Below are 21410 nucleotides of genomic sequence, written 5' to 3' on the forward strand. Positions count from 1 at the left end.
CAAAGCTAGAAAAATGCTTGTTATTCAATTCTGTATCACAGGTGGAAGTGAAGGTAAAGTAAATAATGACAGCTTCAAATTAGCAGTTGATACATTATTCGAACACATTTACATGATACATACGGCTTCAGTAAGATCGGATAAGCTACTAAAGAGATGCTTCTCTCTCTCTCTCTCTCTCTCTCTCTCTCTCTCGTCTATCGCAGCTGCCGAATCAGAATGAACAACAGTTAACACATAAAAGAGAAAATTTAAGATAATCTCTGACATTACTGTCGACATTCTGTGATACTACTGCCAAGCGTCCTTTTTCAGCACAACACTTTACATTGTATTTCATTCGATATGTATCGAATTACCAGGGGACGGCACAGCACGCCTAAAGTTCTCTAAGGCTATAGATACTGCAATAACGGATAGCTCAGTAGGCAGTACATTTGAACAGGTATGGGCATCTCTAAAAAGGGCCAACACAGAAGTTGGGAAGGAAAACATAGGTACAAAGAAGGTAACTGCGAAGAAACCATGGGTAACAGAAGAAATACTTCAGTTGATCGATATAAGAAGGAAGTGGAAAAATGTTCAGGAGAATTCGGGAATAGAGAAATACGAGTCACTAGGAAGTGCAGGGAAGCTAAGACGAAATGGCTGCATGAAAAATGTGAAGAAATAGAAAACGAAATGATTGTCGAAAGTTCTGACTCAGCATACACCTTCTGTGAAAGGGTGGTAACATTAAGAGAGTAATGGGTATTCTACTGTTAAATGGTGCGTGGAGAGCTGATTGATGGAAAGAGTACGTTGAAGGTCTCTTTTGAGGGGGGAAGATTTGTCTGATGTGATAGAAGAAGAAACACTAGTAGATTTAGAAGAGGTAGGGGATCCAGTATTAGAATTTAAGAGAGGTTTTGAGGACTTAAGATCGAATAAGGCAAAGGGGATCGGTAACATTCAACCAGAATCTCTAAAATCATTGGGGAAGTGGCAACAAAACGGCCTCTAACGTTGGAGTGTAGAATGTATGAGTCTGCATGATACTCTTCTGAAAGTCAGACAAATCTGAAGACTGCAAAAGCCGACAAGTGCGAGATTATCGCACAATCAGCTTAACACCTCTGCATCCAATTTGCTTGCAAGAATAATATACAGAAGAATGGAAAAGAAGACGATGTGTTAGGGACGATCCGTTTGGTTTTAGGAAAGGTAAAGGCGGCAGAGAAGCAATTCCAACGGCACGGTTGGTAATGGAAGCAAGAATAAAGAAAATCAAGATAGCTTCATAGTATTTGTCGATATGTAAAATAGTGCAAGATTTTTGAAATTCTGAGAAAAATCGGGGTAAGCTATTGGGAGAGAGGGGTAATACACAATATGTAAAAGAGCCAAGACGAAATAATAACAGTGGAAGACCAAGAAAGAATTGTTCGTATTACAAAAGGGTGTAAGACAGGGTGTAGTCTTTCGTCCCTGACGTTTAATCTATACATCGAAGAAGCAATGATGGAAATAAAAGAAGGGTTCACGAGTGGAATTAAAATTCAAGGTGAAATGTTATCAATTATTAGATTCACTGATGAATTAGCCATCCTCAGCGAATGTGAAGAATAATTACATGTTATCCTGAACGGAATGAACAGTTTAATGAGTACAGAATATGGACTGAGCGTAAATCGAAGAAAGACGAAAACAGTGAAAAGTAGCAGAAATGAGAACAGCGAGAAACTTAACATCAAGATTGATGGGCACGAAGTAGATGAAGTTAAGGAATTCTGCTACCTAGGCAGCAAAATAACCAATGACGGACGGAGCTAGGAGGATATCAAAAGCAGACTAGCAATGGCAAGAAGGGCATCCCTGGCCAAGAGAAGTCTACTAGTATGAAACATAGGCGTTAATTTGAGAAAGAAATTTCTGAGAACGTACGTTTGGTGCATAGCGTTGTATAGTAGTGAAACATGGACTGTGGGAAAATCGGAACAGAAGAGAATCGACGCATTTGGGATATGGTGTTACAGACGAATGTTGAAAGTTAGGAGGAATGATAAGGTAAGGAATGAGTAGGTTCCGGGCAGCATCTGAGATGAAAGGAATATGTTATAAACACTGTTAAGGAGAAGGGACAGAATGATAGGACATCTTTTAAGACATCAGGGAATGACTTCCATAGTACTAGAGAGAGCTGTAGAGGGCAAAAAAACTGTAGAGGAAGACAGAGACTGGAATAAACTCAGCAAATAATGACGGTGTAGGTTGCAAGTGCTGCTCTGAGATGAAGAGGTTGTCACAGCAGAGGAAGCAGTGGCGGGCGGTATCAAACCAGTCAGAAAACTGATGACACCCCCCCCCCCCACCCCTTTCTCCGCAAAAAACAGGTCTAATTACTTTGTTGCAGTTGAAATTTTAAATCTTCCAATCGCATTTTCTTTGCTACAAAACTTAATTTTGTCACACTTTTCTGTACAACAGAGATTTATCTACTTAATTTTTACCGTAGATTAAAACCTTTCCTGGTGAAAGAAGCACTTATCACCACCATATTTGTCCATGATTAAATTGGCCATTTTTCAAATATCGCTTCTCTCGAATAGTGTTTTTATTCTCAAAAATTTGACCACAATGCTTCAGCTGTCTCTTTCTTTTCTTCTTGAAATGGTACTCTGAAACACACTTTCGAAATGTATCTCTTTTAATAGTTTCACAATCTTGATCTGTTTCTGGTAATTTTATTTCTTGTTTCCATTTTGTGTAAGGAATAACTTTTGTGGCTAACATATGATAAAAATTACGTTATCGACAACTAACAGTTTCCCATGGTACCCGCAACGTTTTCAAACGAATCTGTTGCCAAGATAGAGCATAATGTATGCAGTTTCTGTGATTAGCCTAAAATTAATTTCTAGACTTCAGATTCGCTCTTATGCAGGAGACCTTTTTGCGAGACGTTCGGGATAATGTCGCCGTCTAAAGTGGGATGATTTGTAGCAGCTCGTCAGAACACGAGCGTAACTCAGCTGCAGAGAGCCAGATCATCATACCACCTCAAAATAAACACTTCCACGTTGGTGAAGGTGCTATATACCTACCTTCGTGAACAATTGTTTTTGTTGCGGTTGTCTATTTCAGTCCGGAGACTGGTTTGATGCAGCTCTCCATGCCACTCTTTCCTGTGCAAGCTTCTCCACCTCCAAGTAACTACTGCAACCTACATCCTTCTGAATCTGCTTAGTGTATTCATCACTTGGTCTTAATCTACGATTTTCACCCTCCAATACTAGTCTGGTAATCCCTTGATGCCTCAGAAATTGTCCTACCAACCGATCCCTTCTTCTAGTCAAGTTGTGCCACAAATTTCTCTTCTCCCCAATTCTGGTTAGTACCTCCTCATTAGTTACGTGATTTACCCATGTAATCTTCAGCATTCTTCTGTAGCACCACATTTCGAAAGCTTCTATTCTCTTCTTGTCCAAACTACTTATTGTCCATGTTTCACTTCCATACATGGCTACACTCCATACAAATACTTTCAGAAACGACTTCCTGACACTTAAATCTATACTCGACGTTAACAAATTTTTCCTTCTTCAGAAACCCTTTCCTTGCATTGCTAGTCTACATTTTATATCCTCTCTACATCGACCATCATCAGTTATTTTGCTCCCCAAATAGCAAAAGTCATTTACTACTTTAAGTGTCTCATTTCCTAATCTAATTCCCGCAGCACCACCCAATTTAATTCGACTACATTCCATTATCCTCGTTTTGCTTTTGTTGATGTTCATCTTGTACCCTCCTTTCAAGACACTGTACATTCCGTTCAACTGCTCTTCCAAGTCCTATGCTGTCTCTGACAGAATTACAATGTCATCGGCGAACCTCAAAGTTTTTATTTCTTCTCCATGGATTTTAACTACTACTCCGAATTTTTCTTACTCCTTGCTCAATATACAGATTGAATAACATCGGGGATAGGCTACAACCCTGACTCACTCCCTTCCCAACCACTGCTTCCCTTTCATGTCCCTCGACTCTTATAACTGTCTTCTGGTTTCTGTACAAACTGTAAATAGTATTTCGCTTCCTGTATTTTACCCCTGCCACCTTCAGAATTTGAAAAAGAGTATTCCAGTCAACATTGTCAAAAGCTTTCTCTAAGTCTACAAATGTTGGAAACGTAGGTTTGCCTTTCCTTAATCTATCCTCTAAGATAAGTCGTAAGGTCAGTATTGTCTCACGTGTTCCAACATTTCTACGGAATCCAAACTGATCTTCCCCCAGGGTCGCCATCTACCAATTTTTCCATTCGTCTGTAAAGAATTTGTGTTAGTATTTTGCAGCCGTGACTTATTAAACTGATAGTTCGGTAATTTTCACATCTGTCAAGAGCTGCTTTCTTTGGTATTGGAATTATTATATTCTCCTTGCAGTTAGAGGGTATTTGGCCTGTCTGATACATCTTGCTCACCAGATGGTGGAGTTTTGCCAGGGCTGGCTCACCCAAAGCTATCAGTAGTTCTAATGGAATGTTGTTTACTGCCGGGGCCTTGTTTCGGCTTATTGCGAACAATTAGGTCCTTTATGTATCGTTACATGGAAAATCAAATGAATCTGCTCTGTGTTGAAAGTCTTGGTCATCGTTTTTAGTACTCTAGCCGTCTCTTTTTGCGAGATGTCTGTCTGCGAATGACAACGAACGTTATGTCACTTTAACCTTATTTTTGTTAGGTCTCCAATACCACTGAAAAATGGCGGAGTCTCATTTAATATAACTATAATTACTTTCCCAATTTAGAAATACTGAAACAAGTAATGATGCAGCACTTGCCAACAGAGGGTAACGGTCATTTATAGAATATTTATGTTTATTTTAAATTACTCATACAAGTTAAAGAGAGAGTATTCTGTTACAGAACTGAGATATTAGACGCAAATACAAAATCTTGCGTGGAGCTGACAAATTTCGGCTTATAAGGTACTGAATCAATTCAGCTTAGCCAGCAGATACACAGTGTGGATTGTGCTTTGGGTCTACTTCAAATCAACAATCAGAAGATGGTCAAAACACACAACATTTATTGGACATGGAAGAAATGAAGCCTATGTGCAAAATAAAGAAGAGGAAAGGTTAACAGACTTGTTCAGATACATTGATCTACATGTAATACGAAAAGTTGATACATCACAGGTTCTCTGCAGTTCCTGATCCATGCAAACGATTTAGATGACTGTCTGAACAGCCATCTCAGATTGTCTGTAGATGATGTGACATGTACAATTTTTTAAAGTCATCAGATGTAAAAAAAAAACCAGTGGACAAATGATACAGACAAGATATATGACTGCTGAAAATGGCACTTGACTCCAAATAATGACAAGTATGAAGTCATCCACATGAGCACTAAAAAGAATCCGCTAAATTTCGGTTACACGATAAATAAAACACGATTATAAACGCTGCTAATTCCATTAAGTACTTAGGGATTACAATTACGATTAACTTAAACCGGAACCATTACATAGATCATGTTGTAGGGGAAAGCAAACCAAAGACTGTGATTAACTGTCAGAACACTCTGAAACTGCAACAGGTCTACTGGGGTGGGTGCCTACACTACGCTTGTCCGTCCTTTCCTGCAGTGTTGCTGCACGGAGGATTGACGGCAGACATAGAAAAAGTTCAAAGAAGAGCAGTTCGTTCCTTATTATCGCGAAATAGGAGAGAGGGACAAGAATATGACACCCAAATTATGGTAGCAATCGTTAAAACAAGAGCGTTTTGTTGTTACTGCAGGATAACCTTACGAAATTTAAATCACCAACTTTGCCCTCAGCGTCTGAAACTATTTTGTTGGCGCCCAACGACGTAGGGAGAAACGATCATCATAATAAAATAAGAGAAATCAGAGCTCGCACAGAAAGATTCAAGTGTTTGTTTTTGCCACGAGCCGTTAGTGAGTAGAACGGTAGAGCAACAACTTGAAGGCGATTCGATGAACTGTCAGGTAGGCACTTAATTCTGAACTGCATATAGCACTCAAAGTGATGTTTGGGTAAAGCAAACCATCACGCAGTGTCTTGCATATGGGGCCCGCATCTCGTGGTCGTGCGGTAGCGTTCTCGCTTCCCACGCCCGGGTTCCCGGGTTCGATTCCCGGCGGGGTCAGGGATTTTCTCTGCCTCGTGATGGCTGGGTGTTGTGTGCTGTCCTTAGGTTAGTTAGGCTTAAGTAGTTCTCAGTTCTAGGGGACTTATGACCACAGCAGTTGAGTCCCATAGTGCTCAGAGCCATTTTTTCTTGCATACGGCTGAATTTCTCTCCAATTTTTCTTAGCAAGCATGGAGAGTGGGAGGACCTAAAAAAGATCCAAAATATGATTTTAAGCATTTAATGCAGAAATTCGGTTACCAAAACTGAACAGTCTGGTACAGCAGTTCCTGCGGTAGAAATTTTAATATAATAGCCTTTCTTCCCACAAAGACCATGGCTAAACTGATATTATTTACTCTAAAATTCCTGGAACATCACCACAAACATCTTTCCACGACATACTGAGATTAAACGGAAAGCAATTGGGATGTCCATTGTATTAATGGTGTCTTGGTCAGATCCTAGGGGATGATGTTATTCTGAGACAAATGGAGTGTTAGCAGGTGGACTTACACTAGGGTGTTGTAGACTGCATCGTGGCTTTGCTGCTGTGACGATATGGCTGCCTCTAAACTACATGACACTCTCTGTTTCTGTCTGATTATCATTGCTTACGCGCATACCACGAGTCCTGAGTGACTTTCCCCATCAGGAGCAGCACCGAGGTGTCCCAGAGTAAAAGTAAGTGTCTCTGTTTGTTGCTGCTCTGCAAAATTTGCCGTGGGCATGTCACTGCGCGAAACTTTCATTCCGAATGTCATTAAATTTCATTCCCTAGCACGGATCGTCAGTGTCTTGAATCGAATTATTTGTTTGTATCTTCGGTTGATCTTGAGTAACTTTGTATTTCCCATGCTGAAACACAAAATTTCCATAAACATTCCTTCTACATGCGCTGTGGTGTAATGCTTAACTCTTAAGATCACAAAAAGTTTTTTACGTCGTAACAATGACATTCAGGGTGTTGCATTTATCTGATGGCCGCATGTACTGCGCAGTAGATGGCAGGCAGCGAGCGCTCCTTTGCTTGGCAAATCAGATGCCTGTTGCCCGTTTACTAAGGCAGTACTAAATTTAAAACGTATGCAAATTAATTCCGTACATACTTGTCACTGATGGAGATGCCAGAACTACCTGCCACTGTTTTGCACGCATTTCTGACGTCTACTCAAGAAAGTGTTCTTCACATGACGTAATTCTCTTTGAGAAATTGAATCAACTGACTCACGAATATTGAGTTCCTGTGACGTGTGCGGATTTGTTGAGAATACTTTATGCTTCAGTGGTTCCTACAAATATAAATGGCACAGGGTTAAATCGGGACATCGAGCAGGCCAGACATCGCTAATGACTGTCATGGAACATGTCGTGAGTTTTGCGCAAAGAAACATTGGTCGTATGAGCCCTTGCGGAATCCCGTTGAGAAAAACGCGAAGCTTCGTTCTGTTTCACTCAGTTCCTTAAAACATGGCTCCAAAATGTTTTGCACACATCTCTCACCGTTAATCGAGTCATTAAAAAAATTGGGCCTATTATTCTGTCATCACTAGCTGCATACTACACTCCTGTTTTCTGATCGTGAATTGTTCCCTCGTGGAGCAGAATAGGTTTATCGGCGGTCCAATGTCGACAGTTTTAGGAATAAACATATCCGTGAAAATGGAACCAATCCTCGTCTGAAAACATAATGAGGTAACGATCCATTTGACCGTAACGCGCTTCTTTCAAAACCTAATTGCAACACCTAACCCTGTGCACGGGATCGCCAGATTTAAATGTTCTTGCATTACTGTTACTTTTTAGGGCCTTAGCCCAGGTAACTTAGCATCCCTTTCTACGGAGGTGCAAGAAATTTGCGTTTCCTGTGAAAGACAATAGGAGTGGAGTCCGTACACACAATTTAATTGTAAATTAACACTCGTTGTGGAAATGGATTAATTCAGTCTTGTCATTGTGGCGTTCCAGACCTCATTGCTACACTCGTGTGTTTGTTTCTCTGGTTGGCTGATACTGGGCGAAGAGGTCCGTAGGGCGGTATTAACCAGGGAGACGCATTTGACCAGCCTGCGTAGTCCCGGAAAATACAACCCCACGCACGTGCTCTATCACATAAATGGAACACTCTGAACATGTCCGTATGTAATCGTTTGGAACAGCAATCAATAAACCTGTCCATTTTGTTGTGTATTTTTATTTACTGTGAGGTATGGGGTGGTAAATATACCCTGAAGTGCCAGAGAAACTGGTATACGTGCCTAATGTCATGTAGGGCCCCCGCGAGCACGCAGAAGTGCCGCAACACGACGTGGTATGGACTCCACTAATTTCTGAAGTAGTGCTGGAGGGAACTGACGCCATGAATCCTGTAGGGCTGTTGAAAAATCCGAAACAGTACCAGCAGTTGGAGACCTCTTGTGAACAGCACGTTGCAAGGCATCCCAAATATGCTCAATAACATTCATGTCTGGGGCGTTTGTGGCCAGCGGAAGTGTTTAAAACCAGAAGAGTGTGCCTGGAGCAATTCTGGATTTCTCGGACGTCGCATTGTCCTGCTGGAATTGTCGAAGTCCGTCCGAATGCACAATGGAGATGAATGAATGCAGGTGATCAGACAGGATGCTTACACACATGTCACCTGTCAAAATGGAATCTAGACGTAGCAGGAGTCCCGTATCACTCCAGCTACAGACGCCTCACACCATTAGAGAGCCTCCACCAGCTTGAACCGAGCGAGGTGGCGCAGTGGTTAGCACACTGGACTCGCATTCGGGAGGACGACGGTTCAATCCCATCTCCAGCCATCCCGATTTAGGTTTTCCGTGATTTCCCTAAATCGTTTCAGGCAAATGCCGGGATGGTTCCTTTGAAAGGGCACGGCCGATTTCCTTCCCAATCCTTCCCTAACCCGAGCTTGCGCTCCGTCTCTAATGACCTCGTTGTCGACGGGACGTTAAACACTAACAACAACCACCACCACCACCACCAGCTTGAACAGCCCCCTTCTGACATGCAAGGTCCACGGATTCATCAAATTGTCTCCATATCCGTACACTTGCATCAGCTCAATGGAATTTGAATAACCGTACACGCCCATCCGCTAGATACAATTTGAAACCAGACTCGTCCGACCAGGCAACATGTTGCCAGTCATCAACAGTCCGATGTCGGTGTTGACGGGCCCAGGTGAGGCGTAAGACTTTGTGGCGTGCAGTCATCAAGGGTACACGACTGGGCTTTCGGCTCCGAAAACCCATATCAATGATGTTTCGTTGAATAGTTTGCACGCTGACACTTGTTGATGGCCCAACACTGAAATCTGCAGAACTTGGCGGAAGGGTTGCATTTCTGGGACATTGAACGATTCTGTTCAGTCGTTGTTGGTCCCGTTCTTGCAGGATTTTTTTCCGGCTGCGGCGATGCATGAGATTTGATGTTTTAACAAATTCCTGATAGTCACAATACACTCCTGAAATGGTCGTATGGGAAAATCCCCACTTATCGTTACCTCGGAGATTCTGTGTCATATCGCTCCTGCGCCGTCTGTAACATCATGTTAAACTCACTTAAATCTTGATAACCTACCACTGTATCAGTAGTAACCGATCTGAGAACTGCCCTGGACACTTGTACAGGGGTTGCCGACCGCAGCGTCATATTCTGCCTGTTTACATATGTCTGTATTTCAATACGCATGCCTATTCCAGTTTCTTTGGCCCTTGAGTGTACATGCCAACGAATCAGGCGAAAAACAATTACACATGGTAATTCAAGACGTTTAGTGATGTCACTTAAAGAGTTAATTTCCTAACATGTGTGGCGTCTGTAAACTGCACGCCCTGCTGCGTACAAAATATGTCTATTGCGGCCCTAAGCACGCAACAGGCGTACTCGAAGTCGCTCCTGTAAATACAAAGATACTGTGGTGGGAGGGGAGGAGTGGTGACGCGTGCAGCGTCATCGGCCGCTGGGAAGTCTCTAGGCCTTTCTACTGTGCAGGTATCCTGTTTAGTTGCGTAAAAGTTTATAGTTGTTGTCAGAGTATAGGCAGACAAATGGGGAAGGTAATGTGGTTCTGGAATACGGGGTCCGGCAAGGAGACCTCCCGTATTCGGAAAGGCCACTGTGTGTGCTTTGGTGAGGGGTACTGATGCGGAGGAGGTATCAATCGATGTCGGTATACGTGCCATAGTCAATAGGTGCAATGGCCCGGCTAGGTGAGATCTTCCTTGTCGTGGAGGAGTATACATCTATATGCTTACTCTGCAGTTCACTCTTAAGTGCCTGGCAGAGGGTTCATCGAACCATTTTCATACTACTTCTCTACCATTCCACTCTCGAATGGCACGTGGGAAAAAGGTACACCTAAATCTTTCCGTTCGAGCTCTGATTTCTCTTATTTTATTATGATGATCATTTCTCCCTACGTAGGTGAGTGTCAACAAAATATTTTCGCATTCGGCCGGCTGCTGTGGCCGAGCGATTCTAGGCGCTTCAGTCCGGAACCGCGCGACCCCTACGGTCGCAGGTTAGAACCTGCCTCGGGCATGGATGTGTGTGATGTCCTTAGATTAGTTAGGTTTAAGTAGTTCTAAGTTCTAGGGGACTGATGATGGTTCAAATGGCTCTGAGCACTATGGGACTCAACTGCTGTGGTCATAAGTCCCCTAGAACTTAGAACTACTTAAACCTAACTAACCTAAGGACAGCACACAACACCCAGCCATCACGAGGCAGAGAAAATCCCTGACCCCGCCGGGAATCGAACCCGGGAACCCGGGCGTGGGAAGCGAGAACGCTACCGCACGACCACGAGATGCGGGCGGGGACTGATGACCTCAGATGTCAAGTCCCATAGTGCTCAGAGCCATTTGAACCAGTTTTGAACAATTTTCGTATTCGGATGAGAAAGTTGGTAATTGAAATTTCGTAAATAGATCTCGCCGCAAAGAAAACCGTCTTTGTTTCAGTGACTGCCACCCCAACTCGCGTATCATATCAGTGACACTCTCAACCCTTATGCGCGATAATACGAAACGAGTTGCCCTTCTTTGCACTGTTTCGATGTCCTCCGTCAATTCCTACCTGTTAAGAATCCCACACCGCGCAGCAATATTCCAGCAGAGGACGGACAGGTCTAATGTAGGCTGTCTCTTTAGTGGGTTTGTCGCATCTTCTAAGTCTTCTGCCAACAAAGAGCAGTATTTGTTTCGCCTTCCCCACAATATTATCTATGTGGTCTTTCCAATTTAAGTTGCTCGTAATTGTAATTCCTAGCTATTTAGTCGAATTGACAGCCCTTAGATTTGTACGATTTATCGTATATCCAAAATTTATCGGATTTCTTTTATTACGCATGTGGATGACCTCGCATTTTTCTATGTTTAGTGCCAATTGCCACTTTTCGCACCATACAGAAATTCTCTCTAGATCATTTTGTAATTGGAATTGATCGTCTGATGATTTTACTAGACGGTAAATTACAGCTTCATCTGCAAACAATCTAAGGGGGCTGCTCAGATTATCACCTAGATCATTTATGTGAATCAGGAACAGCAGAGGACCTATGACACTACCTTGCGGAACGACAGATATCACTTCTACTCGACGATTTACCGTCTGTCACTACGAAATGTGACCTCTCTGAGAGGAAATCACCAATCTAGTCACACGACTGAGACGATACTCCATATGCACGGAATTTGATTAATAGTCGCTTGTGAGGAACGGTATCACAAGCCTTCTAGAAATCTAGGAATATGCAATCGGTCTGAGATCCCTTGTCGACAGCACTCATTACTTCATGGGGATAAAGAGCTAGCTGTGTTGCACAAGAACGATATTTTCTGAATCCGTGTTGGTTATGTATCAATAAGTCATTTTCTTCTAGGTGATTCATAATGTTCGATTACAGTATATGCCCCAAAATCCTACTGCAAATTGAGGTCAGTGATATGGGTCTGTAATTCAATGGGTTACTCCTATTTCCTTTCTAGAATATTGGTGTGACCTGTGCTACTTTCCAGTCCTAAGGAACAGACCATTCGTCAAGTGATCGGTTGTATATGATTGCTAAGAAAGGCGCTATTGTTTCTGCATACGCTGAAAGGAACACGATTGATATACCATTTGGACCGGAAGACTTGCCTTTCTCAAGTATATTCGTAATGGTGGTTCTATGATTAATATTTAGCGAGCATTTCGCATTCCTTTTGAGCCTGACAGGCATGATTCTGTTCCTGATAGAAGAAACTGTTTAAGTTTGTCTATTAAACTTTGGAGCATCAGGTTTTGCGCTGAAGAAGAGAATCTGGTGACCGACCTCAGATTGTAACAACGCCCGAAAATGTGGAGCGTGTGAGAGCGTCCGTCCAGCAAACCCAAAGCGTTCAGCACTTGAAACATGCATCTGCCCTGGGATTATCTGGTACGAGCGTAAGATGAATACTACACAGAGCTCGTCACATGCAGCTCTAGAAATTTTGAGACAGTTGTTTCCTAGCAGTCTACTTTCTTCGCAAGGGGACATCGCATAGCCCCCCAAAGTCACCCGATTCATCAGCTTTTAATTTTTGTCTTCGCAGACAGTGGAAACTCAAGTGTACAAACCTCACCTCACACTCTGCAAGCACTTAACAAAGCAGTCACCCGGAAAATCGCTGTCATTCCATCGGAAATGGCACGAAGAACCATGGACACAGCTTCGGAGAAAGGCTTCGTCAATGTGTCAGCAATGGAGGACGCCATTTACTGGACATTATTTTAAAAAGAAGCTAATGTAAAACGGCATAATACTGAAACTTCCTGGAAGATTAAAACTGTGTGCCGGACCGAGACTCGAACTCGGGACCTTTGCCTTTCGCGGGCAAGTGCTCTACCAACTGAGCCACCCAAGCACGACTGACGCCCCGTCCTCACAGCTTTACTTCTGCCAGTACCTCGTCTCCTACCTTCCAAACTTTACAGAAGCTCTCCAGGTCCCGAGTTCGAGTCTCGGTCCGGCACACGGTTTTAATCTGCCAGGAAGTTTCATATCAGCGCACACTCCGCTGCAGAGTGAAAATCTCATTCTCGCATAATACTTGTTGTTTACAAATGTTTGTACACTACTGGCCATTAAAATTGCTACACCACGAAGATGACGTGCTACAGACGCGAAATTTAACAGACAGGAAGAAGATGCGGTGATATGCTAATGATTAGCTTTTCAGAGCATTTACACAAGGTTGGCGCCGGTGGCGACACCTAGAACGTGCTAACATGAGGAAAGTTTCCAACCGATTTCTCATACACAAACAGCAGTTGACCGGCGTTGCCTGGTGAAACGCTGTTGTGATGCCTCGTGTAAGGAGGAGAAATGCGGACCATCACGTTTCCGACTTAAAGGTCGGATTGTAGCCTATCGCGATTGCGGTTTATCGTATCGCGATATTGCTGCTCGCGTTGGTCGAGATCCAATGACTGTTAGCAGAATATGGAATCGGTGGGTTCAGGAGGGCAATACGGCACGCCGTACTGGATCCCAACGGCCTCGTATCACTAGCAGTCGAGATGACAGGCATCTTATCCGCATGGCTGTAACGGATCGTGCAGTCACGTCTCGATCCCTGAATCGACAGATGCATACGTTTGCAAAACAACAACCATCTGCACGAACAGTTCGACGACATTTGCAGCAGCATGGAGTATCAGCTCGGAGACCATGGCTGCGGTTACCCTTGATGCTGTATCACGGACAGGAGCGCCTGCGATGGTGAACTCAACGACGAACCTGGCTGCACGAATTACAAAACGTCATTTTTTTGGTTGAATCCAGGTTCTGTGTACAGCATCATTATGGTCGCATCCGTGTTTGGCGACATCGCGGTGAACGCACATTCGAAGCGTGTATTCGTCATCGAAATACTGGCGTATCACCCGGCGTGATGGCATGGGGTGCCATTGGTTACACGTCTCGGTCACCTCTTGTTCGCATTGACGGGTCTTTGAACAGTGGACGTTACATTTCAGATGTGTTACGACCTGTGGCTCTACCCTTCATTCGATCCCTGCGAAACCCCTACATTTCAGCAGGATAATGCACGACCGCATGTTGCAGGTCCTGTAAGGGCCTTTCTGGATACAGAAAATGTTCGACTGCTACCCTGGCCAGCACATTCTCCAGATCTCTCACCAATTGAAAACATCTGGTCAGTGGTGGCCGAGCAACTGGCTCGTCACAATACGCGTCACTACTCTTGATGAACTGTGGTATCGTGTTGATGCTGCATGGGCAGCTGTACCTGTACACGCCATCCAAGCTCTGTTTGACTCAATACCCAGGCGTATCAAGGCCGTTATTACGGCCAGAGGTGGTTGTTCTGGGTACTGATTCCTCAGGATCTATGCACCCAAATTGCGTGAAAATGTAATCACATGTCAGTCCCAGTATAATATATTTGCCCAATGACTACCCGTTTACCATCTGCATTTCTTCTTGGTATAGCAATTTTAATGGCCAGCAGTGTAATTACGGACCCTGTGCAAGGCCAGTACCGTGTGCCTTTGTGTTGGGCAGAGGGCGACTCGCGGCTGCGGCTGACGGAGCAGCTGTGGCAGGGCGAGCGGCAGTTCTCGTGCGAGCTGTCGGCGGCCGGCGAGCTGTGGGCGGGACCGCTGCGCAGGCTGCCCTCCACGCTCAGCCCGCACCAGCACGACACCGTCTTCCAGGGGCTGGCCGCGCTCGCCAAGGCCGCCGCCGCCTTCGCCGCACAGGTACGTAACCTCCTCTTAACAGCAGACATCGACCTCCTCCTCTTTCGTGTTATCAGTCTTATGATTTATTTCATGCTACTCGTAACGACTTACTCCTAGACCCTCCAGGGCAACCGAGAGCGCTAACGCGCTGCATTCTTGAACTCGGGTAGGCGCTCCGGCCCCGGATCGAATCCGCCCGGCGGATTAACGACGAGGGCCGGTGTGCCGGCCAGCCTGGATGTGGTTTTTAGGCGGTTTTTCACATCCCGCTAGGTGAATACCGGGCTGGTCCCCACGTTCCGCCTCAGTTACACGCGTCGCAGACATATGCAGCACGTGCGCACTATTTCCCGATTTACACTCGACGCAGACAGTTGGGGTACACTGCTTCCATCATGGGGTTACGGGGGTGGCAGGAAGGGCATCCGGCCGCCCCTAAAACTAACATTGGCAAATCCGTTGTAACCACGCCGACCCTGAGATCGCTGCGGGACTCTGGTGTAAGCGAAAGGGAAAAAAAAAAGTAACTACTTACTCCATCATCCTTTGCATCTGAGACCCACATTAGAGACACATGAATCTGTTCGCAGCAGCGGTTATGGACAACCTTCAGCTGTTTAATGGAATTACAACTTTGAAAATTTGTGCCGGACCGTGACTCGAACCCGGAGTTTACTCCTGTCGCGAGCGTTCGCCTTAACAACTCGGCTATCTGAGCACGCTTCACGGCAAGACCTAAACTTTCAGATGTCGGCATCGATGCCTCTACACTCTGCACAAATTTTCATTGTTCTAATTCCATTATACAGTTGAAGGTTTGTCCATATTCGCACCTGCAAATACATTTCATGTATTTCATAACAGCTTTAGTCGCTGTTGCGGCTGTCCCTTCGGATATATTTCCACTCCAATATTGTATTTATCCGCTGATGCCTGGAAAGCGACTTCCAATTAAAATGTCTCCCCAGTACAGGACTATATATATGAACGTATTGCATAACAGCTGTTCTTGCAGCAGTGCTTATTCTTTGGGACATGCATGCAGTGTAATATCGTACCGTCACCTTCAGATAGAGGGGACGACGGTTTAACACGCCTCCGACCGTCCATATTTACTTTTGTATGTCCATATTTTTAGCAGGTCGTCTCTGGGACGACGGCCGTTTACTATCGTGACAAAAAATAAAAACACCTACAGCCGTCTTTATGATTCGATTTTATTTTGTCGCTACCAGTTTGAAGATGACGCAATGAAGCCTCGAAACTGGTAGCGATAAAATAAAATAAAATCATAAAGACGGCTGTAGGTGTTTTTATTTTTTGTCACGTCCATATTTACGTATTTCCTTGATAACCCTAAATCGCTCCAGGCAAGTGCCGGGGTGATTACTTTGAAAGAGCACAGCCGATTTCCTTCTCCGTCCTTGAATCATTACGAGCTTGTGCTCCTTATCTAATGACCTCAATGTCGACAGGACGCTAAACCCTAATATACCTTCATTCTTCACCTCAGAGTGATACCAGCTCCCTAGGTTCTCGAAGATTTGAGGATGCATTCCATTTAATCTCTTTCCCTGAAATGTTTACCCTCAACGGGATACTCCAGTAAACTAACGGAACAAAATACACTGCTCAAAAGAATTAGGGCAACATGATTTCGGGTGTCTGCCGTACTACGTTCAGCAATAATTGAGGACTGGGTATGTTGTCAAATAACACTTTCATCTTTCACGAGTTGAGTACACAACAAAACGTCATAACATCCTAGATCATTTACATAAAAAGAATTCAAATGTCCGAAAGGTGTCGAGAACAAAGTGGGAACAGTCATTCATTTGGTCATCCCAGGCGTTTTTCATTGGACTTTGAGGGCTTGAGTAACGTCTATGCCTTCCGCAACCGTTTGTCACTGCCTGACACCTACGTGGCATGCTCCGCGTAAGTCTACGGAGGTTATACCGTGGTATCCTTCCCATTTTTTAGTGAGAACTCTTCGAGCGTCTGTGGTGGCACAGGACGACCACGAACACGTTTGTCAAGCATGTCCCACACATTTACGGTAGGGTTTAGGTCGAGACTCACCGCCGGCCATTCTGTTACTTCAATGTCCAGGTTTCACAAGGTATCCCTGCTCATGACGACCACATAGGCCCTAACATTAGAAGAAATTCCAGGCTACCACTACATGCAGGAGCCACCGCATGGTCCAAAAGGATCCGTTCGATATACTGCCTGGGGATAAGGCGACCAGGGGCAACGACAATACCCGTATGGCTGTCAACCCTGTACCCTGAACCCTCCCTACATCATCACCCAACCTTGGAAATCTGTCGATTTTTTGGGCAACATTTGGCAAGTACCGCTCATCACAAGTCTCCGCACACGAACACGACCATCACGTTGCGTTAGAAGATATCTCGACCCGTGTGTGAATAACAGGTTGCCGGTTGACATGGAAACCGCAGAACTGAAAGCGAGCTGCAAGATGTCGTCGTGCCAACCGTGGCGCTGGAACACGATGTTGGGTCGTACAATACCCTCTCGTAACTTGTTAATTACAGTCTGATCGGAGACAGCGGCTCAATTCGGCTTTCTGAGATCGTCTTGTAGTGCTCTGGGGGCATTCGTACGACGCCACAACGTAGATGCGCAGATATCGGTCTTCAAGTGGGGCTGCAAAGCATCGGCGACCTTGTCCAACTCGCGTTTTGTACTAACCAGTCTCCCAGTAGCGTGTCCACAACCTATGGATAACACATGGAGAGGCATTGGAATCTGCAGCAACACTACCGAAAGCCTATCCTTTTTGGATCAAACAGACGGCACTTGCCACTTGCCCTGCATTAAGACGTCACGTAGCACTTGAGGAGTTGAATACAACGTCCACAAATGACAACCGCCATCTTGGACAAAAAAGGTTCAAATGCCTCTGAGCACTATGGGACTTAACTTCTGACGTCATCAGTCATCTAGAACTTAGAACTACTTAAACCTAACTAACCTAAGGACATCACACACATCCATGCCCGTGGCAGGATTCGAACCTGCGACAGTAGCGGTTGCGCGGATCCCGACTGTAGCTCCTAGAACCCCTCGGCCACCCCGGCCGGCCATCTGGGACACCAGTGCTCACTTCCTTCGGAGGGGTCACCTGACACTGTAATGCATAACATAGCCAATAGATGGCAAATGATTTTAATTGTTGCCTACACTGAAAGCGAAGTTCACAAGCCATGCAATAAGAAAACGGGTGCCGCCTGTATCAAAACAGTTTAACGTACCTGACGATAGTACACGTATTCCCCTAATTCTTTTGAACAGTGTGTTAGCCACCCCCTTAAAAGGCCACTCTACTTGCTACGGAGTGATGTAGATTGTCTAGACGGTCTAAAACCTGGATAAGTGAAGAAACTTCTAGACAATGTTCCTCCCGAAATGAAGCTATTGTAAGTCTGCAAGGAAGGAAGGAGATAAGGAAGGAAGATTCATTTCATTTATTGGATATTTAGAGACTTGTTGTTGTACTTAAAAACAGGTCGTACATTTCATAATTTTTCGTGTAATGACACAAATTGTTCCTTTCGCCAAGGAAATATTGTAATCGGCTATAAAAATTTGGGCACGCGCGAGTAGCACTCGCGCACTGAGAGAGTTCCGTACAAACTCAAACTTTATTATGTTTATAGTAATTTCATTCATTTCGGGAACAGAGAAGCTCAACGATTTTTGTCTGTTATCGATATTCATACTGGCAAGATAAGGGTCCCAGGGATTTCAAGACTTTTGACAATCTCTTTATTTGAAGTTTGAAGTCGGATAACAAATGACAAAAAAAATTCCGTGTGATATAATTACAAATTAATAACTTTCTGATTTTACGCCTTTACTCATACTGTAAAACTTTGCTTCATGCCAAACTTCATGATACTACGTCAACGGGAAGCATCTTATAAGTTTTAATTAATAAGTTTGCGAGTATCAAAATATGACATAAATAGCCGTATCTGTTGATTGCCTTGACTTAGAGACTTAATTTTTTACGTCACCAAAGGACCATAGCACTCAGTATGTGACGTAAATTTAAACATGATACATCTACATGTTTCTGAGGGGTCTTAAAAGATTGGTCTTAAAAGACGGAGGGACGGACAGACAGACAATATGAACCTTTAAGGGTTCCGTTCTTACCGACCCTAAAAATCGTCATTCATTCATTTCCGTGACCGGTCAGCATTTCCAGAAGGTGGCAACTCCGATGGCCTTGTTGTTTCCCTCGACCAGGTCCTGTGTTGTGCAGGGTTGTTGAAGTTGAGGACAAAGTAGCAGGTGGGCCGGGTCTTGTGTTGTTCTGCACTCGCAGGATGTATCTCCGTCAGGTGGAAGAATGCCCCATTTACGCATGTTGGTCTTACAAAGAGGAACGCCCACCCTAAGACGATTGAGAGATCTGTAAATAGGGTAGGGCAAGTCATTTCCTGGAGCTAGCTCTTCTTTTACAGGGATATCAGGTGGTAGCTTGCTCTTCCACCTGGTGATGCGGTTAGACTCTGGTGTTCCTCTAGTGTTTGAGTCCTGGCGATAAAGCTCTTTCTCGACTTCAGTCGACGGACTGCAGCGTGATGATGATCATGCAGTGGATGTCGGGGATCTTAAGTTTGCTTAGCCCTCTCTACATCGGCAGCAACAGCCCTTCTAATAGTGGAGGGGGGGGGGGGGGGCTATTCCAACAAACGGATAGATTGTATCGACTGGAGTTGGCTTCATACATCCCGACAATAATCGTAATACTAATGAGTTATAAAGAAAAATTTAAATTAATTAACGAGAATGGAGGCTGTTAAATAAGAGTGTACTTATTTGTTGAAACTGAAGGAAGTTTAAAGATGATAGGGAAGATTAGAGACGAGTTGTAGATTCCCGCGAATAAAGTCCAATGGGAGACGGGAGGGAGTGTGATACCTCAGAAAGACATCGTGTCATGCACCCACAGCTGAGTCTTGGTGCCACTAGGCTATGTGCCAATACCTGCTCTTCAGGTTTTCCGTGACTCTAGGGCACGATAACTTGCCACGATCTACGTACAATGCTATTTAGTTATGGAAGTTGTCAGCATCATAATCTGTACTGCTGCTTGGATCTGTTTCACTACCTCCTCTGAGATGCCTGCCATGTTGTTTGTTTGCTGTGTCCTGGGTCTCATGTCAGATCTATTTTTTTTTCCTTCGGTTACACACTGAAGGCGCAGAGCGTTTGAGGCAGAGTTTTTTTGGTGGTAAGTTTCTATGCGACCAAACTGCTAAGATCATCGGTCCCTAGGCTTACACACTACTTAAACAACTTACACTAACGACAACACACACACACACACACACACACACACACACACACACACACACACACACACACACACACACACACACACACACACACACACACCCATGCCCCAGGGAGGACTCGAACCTCCGACGGGGGCAGCCGCACGAACCGTGGCAAGGCGCCTGAGACCGCTACTCCGCGCGGCTGGGACAGTCTGTCCTGCTTTTAATTAATGTTTCACGCTATTTCGTCTCTAATCGCGTTGTGCCGGGTTTTATACTAATGGACATAGAAGACTTGATAGGATATGTGTGTCATCTTCAATCCAAGCTCAAATAGTTAAAACCGAAGCAAAACTGGTGATATTTTCAGACCATCGCAGCTACATCTGCCAAATTTAAATCCCAAAAACACATTTTCATCGTAAGAAACACATTTGGAAGATAAACATTAGCAATTTGGAGGATCACATGTTGACACACGATCTATATTCACGTGGCAAAAGGTACTCAAAAAGCGGTGCCGCGAAAAAAGCACTTTGGAATAGTGCCTCACGCAAGCTGATCCAGCTATTCGAAATTTATTAATTAACTATACTGCTGAGAACGCCCATCGGCTCAGCTCAACCTCACAATTCTATTGTAGTTGTTAATAAAATACAGTTTAGTCACCTTACTACCGACGTTAAGACGAATTAAGGCAAAAATTTTATGTGGCCTCCGAAAGAAAACTGAAGGTACCCTTGTAAGGAGTCACCTGATAGGTGGCAACGTAGAACAACCTATTTCTACCTACCGCTTGGACAGGGAACGGAAGAGAGGCAGGACTTGTTTTATTAGAGACTGGAAAAAAAAACATAACGGGCGGAAAACTACCGATGTGGATGAAATCAAAACTGAAATCAACACCCACTTTACAAACACGCTCAAAGAAAGCGACGTCACCCCATCCGCAATAGAGAGTTTTCCTCAGGAAATACCTCACATGCTTATGGGAAATGATCGGAAGCACCTTAACCAGCGTTTCATATCAGCCGAAATTAAGGGAGGTTCTTGTTGAATTTATCTGAAATACTTTAATGTTTTAGCGGATGTTTTACTAGATATTGTTGATGAAATCCGTAATGGTATCGTCCTACCGGTGAATTTCTCAGAGGATGCATCACATTCATACCAAAAACTAAGGAAACACCAAATATACATAATCTGCGTCCAAT

General features: G+C 44.2%; 1 protein-coding gene across 1 annotated transcript in view; it reads left to right on the top strand.

The window, feature by feature from the left end:
- Window positions 1-15022, top strand: part of LOC126234925 (uncharacterized) — a 410207-nt gene extending 395185 nt beyond the window's left edge. Inside the window, exons 3-4 of the mRNA XM_049943664.1 lie at window positions 14700-14896; window positions 14996-15022. Of these exons, the coding sequence (XP_049799621.1) occupies window positions 14700-14896; window positions 14996-15022 (224 nt within the window). The remainder of the gene's footprint in view (window positions 1-14699; window positions 14897-14995) is intronic.
- Window positions 15023-21410: the final 6388 nt, after the last annotated feature.

The sequence above is a fragment of the Schistocerca nitens genome, chromosome 2 (assembly GCF_023898315.1).
Source record: "Schistocerca nitens isolate TAMUIC-IGC-003100 chromosome 2, iqSchNite1.1, whole genome shotgun sequence".
NCBI classification, from domain to species: domain Eukaryota; kingdom Metazoa; phylum Arthropoda; class Insecta; order Orthoptera; family Acrididae; genus Schistocerca; species Schistocerca nitens.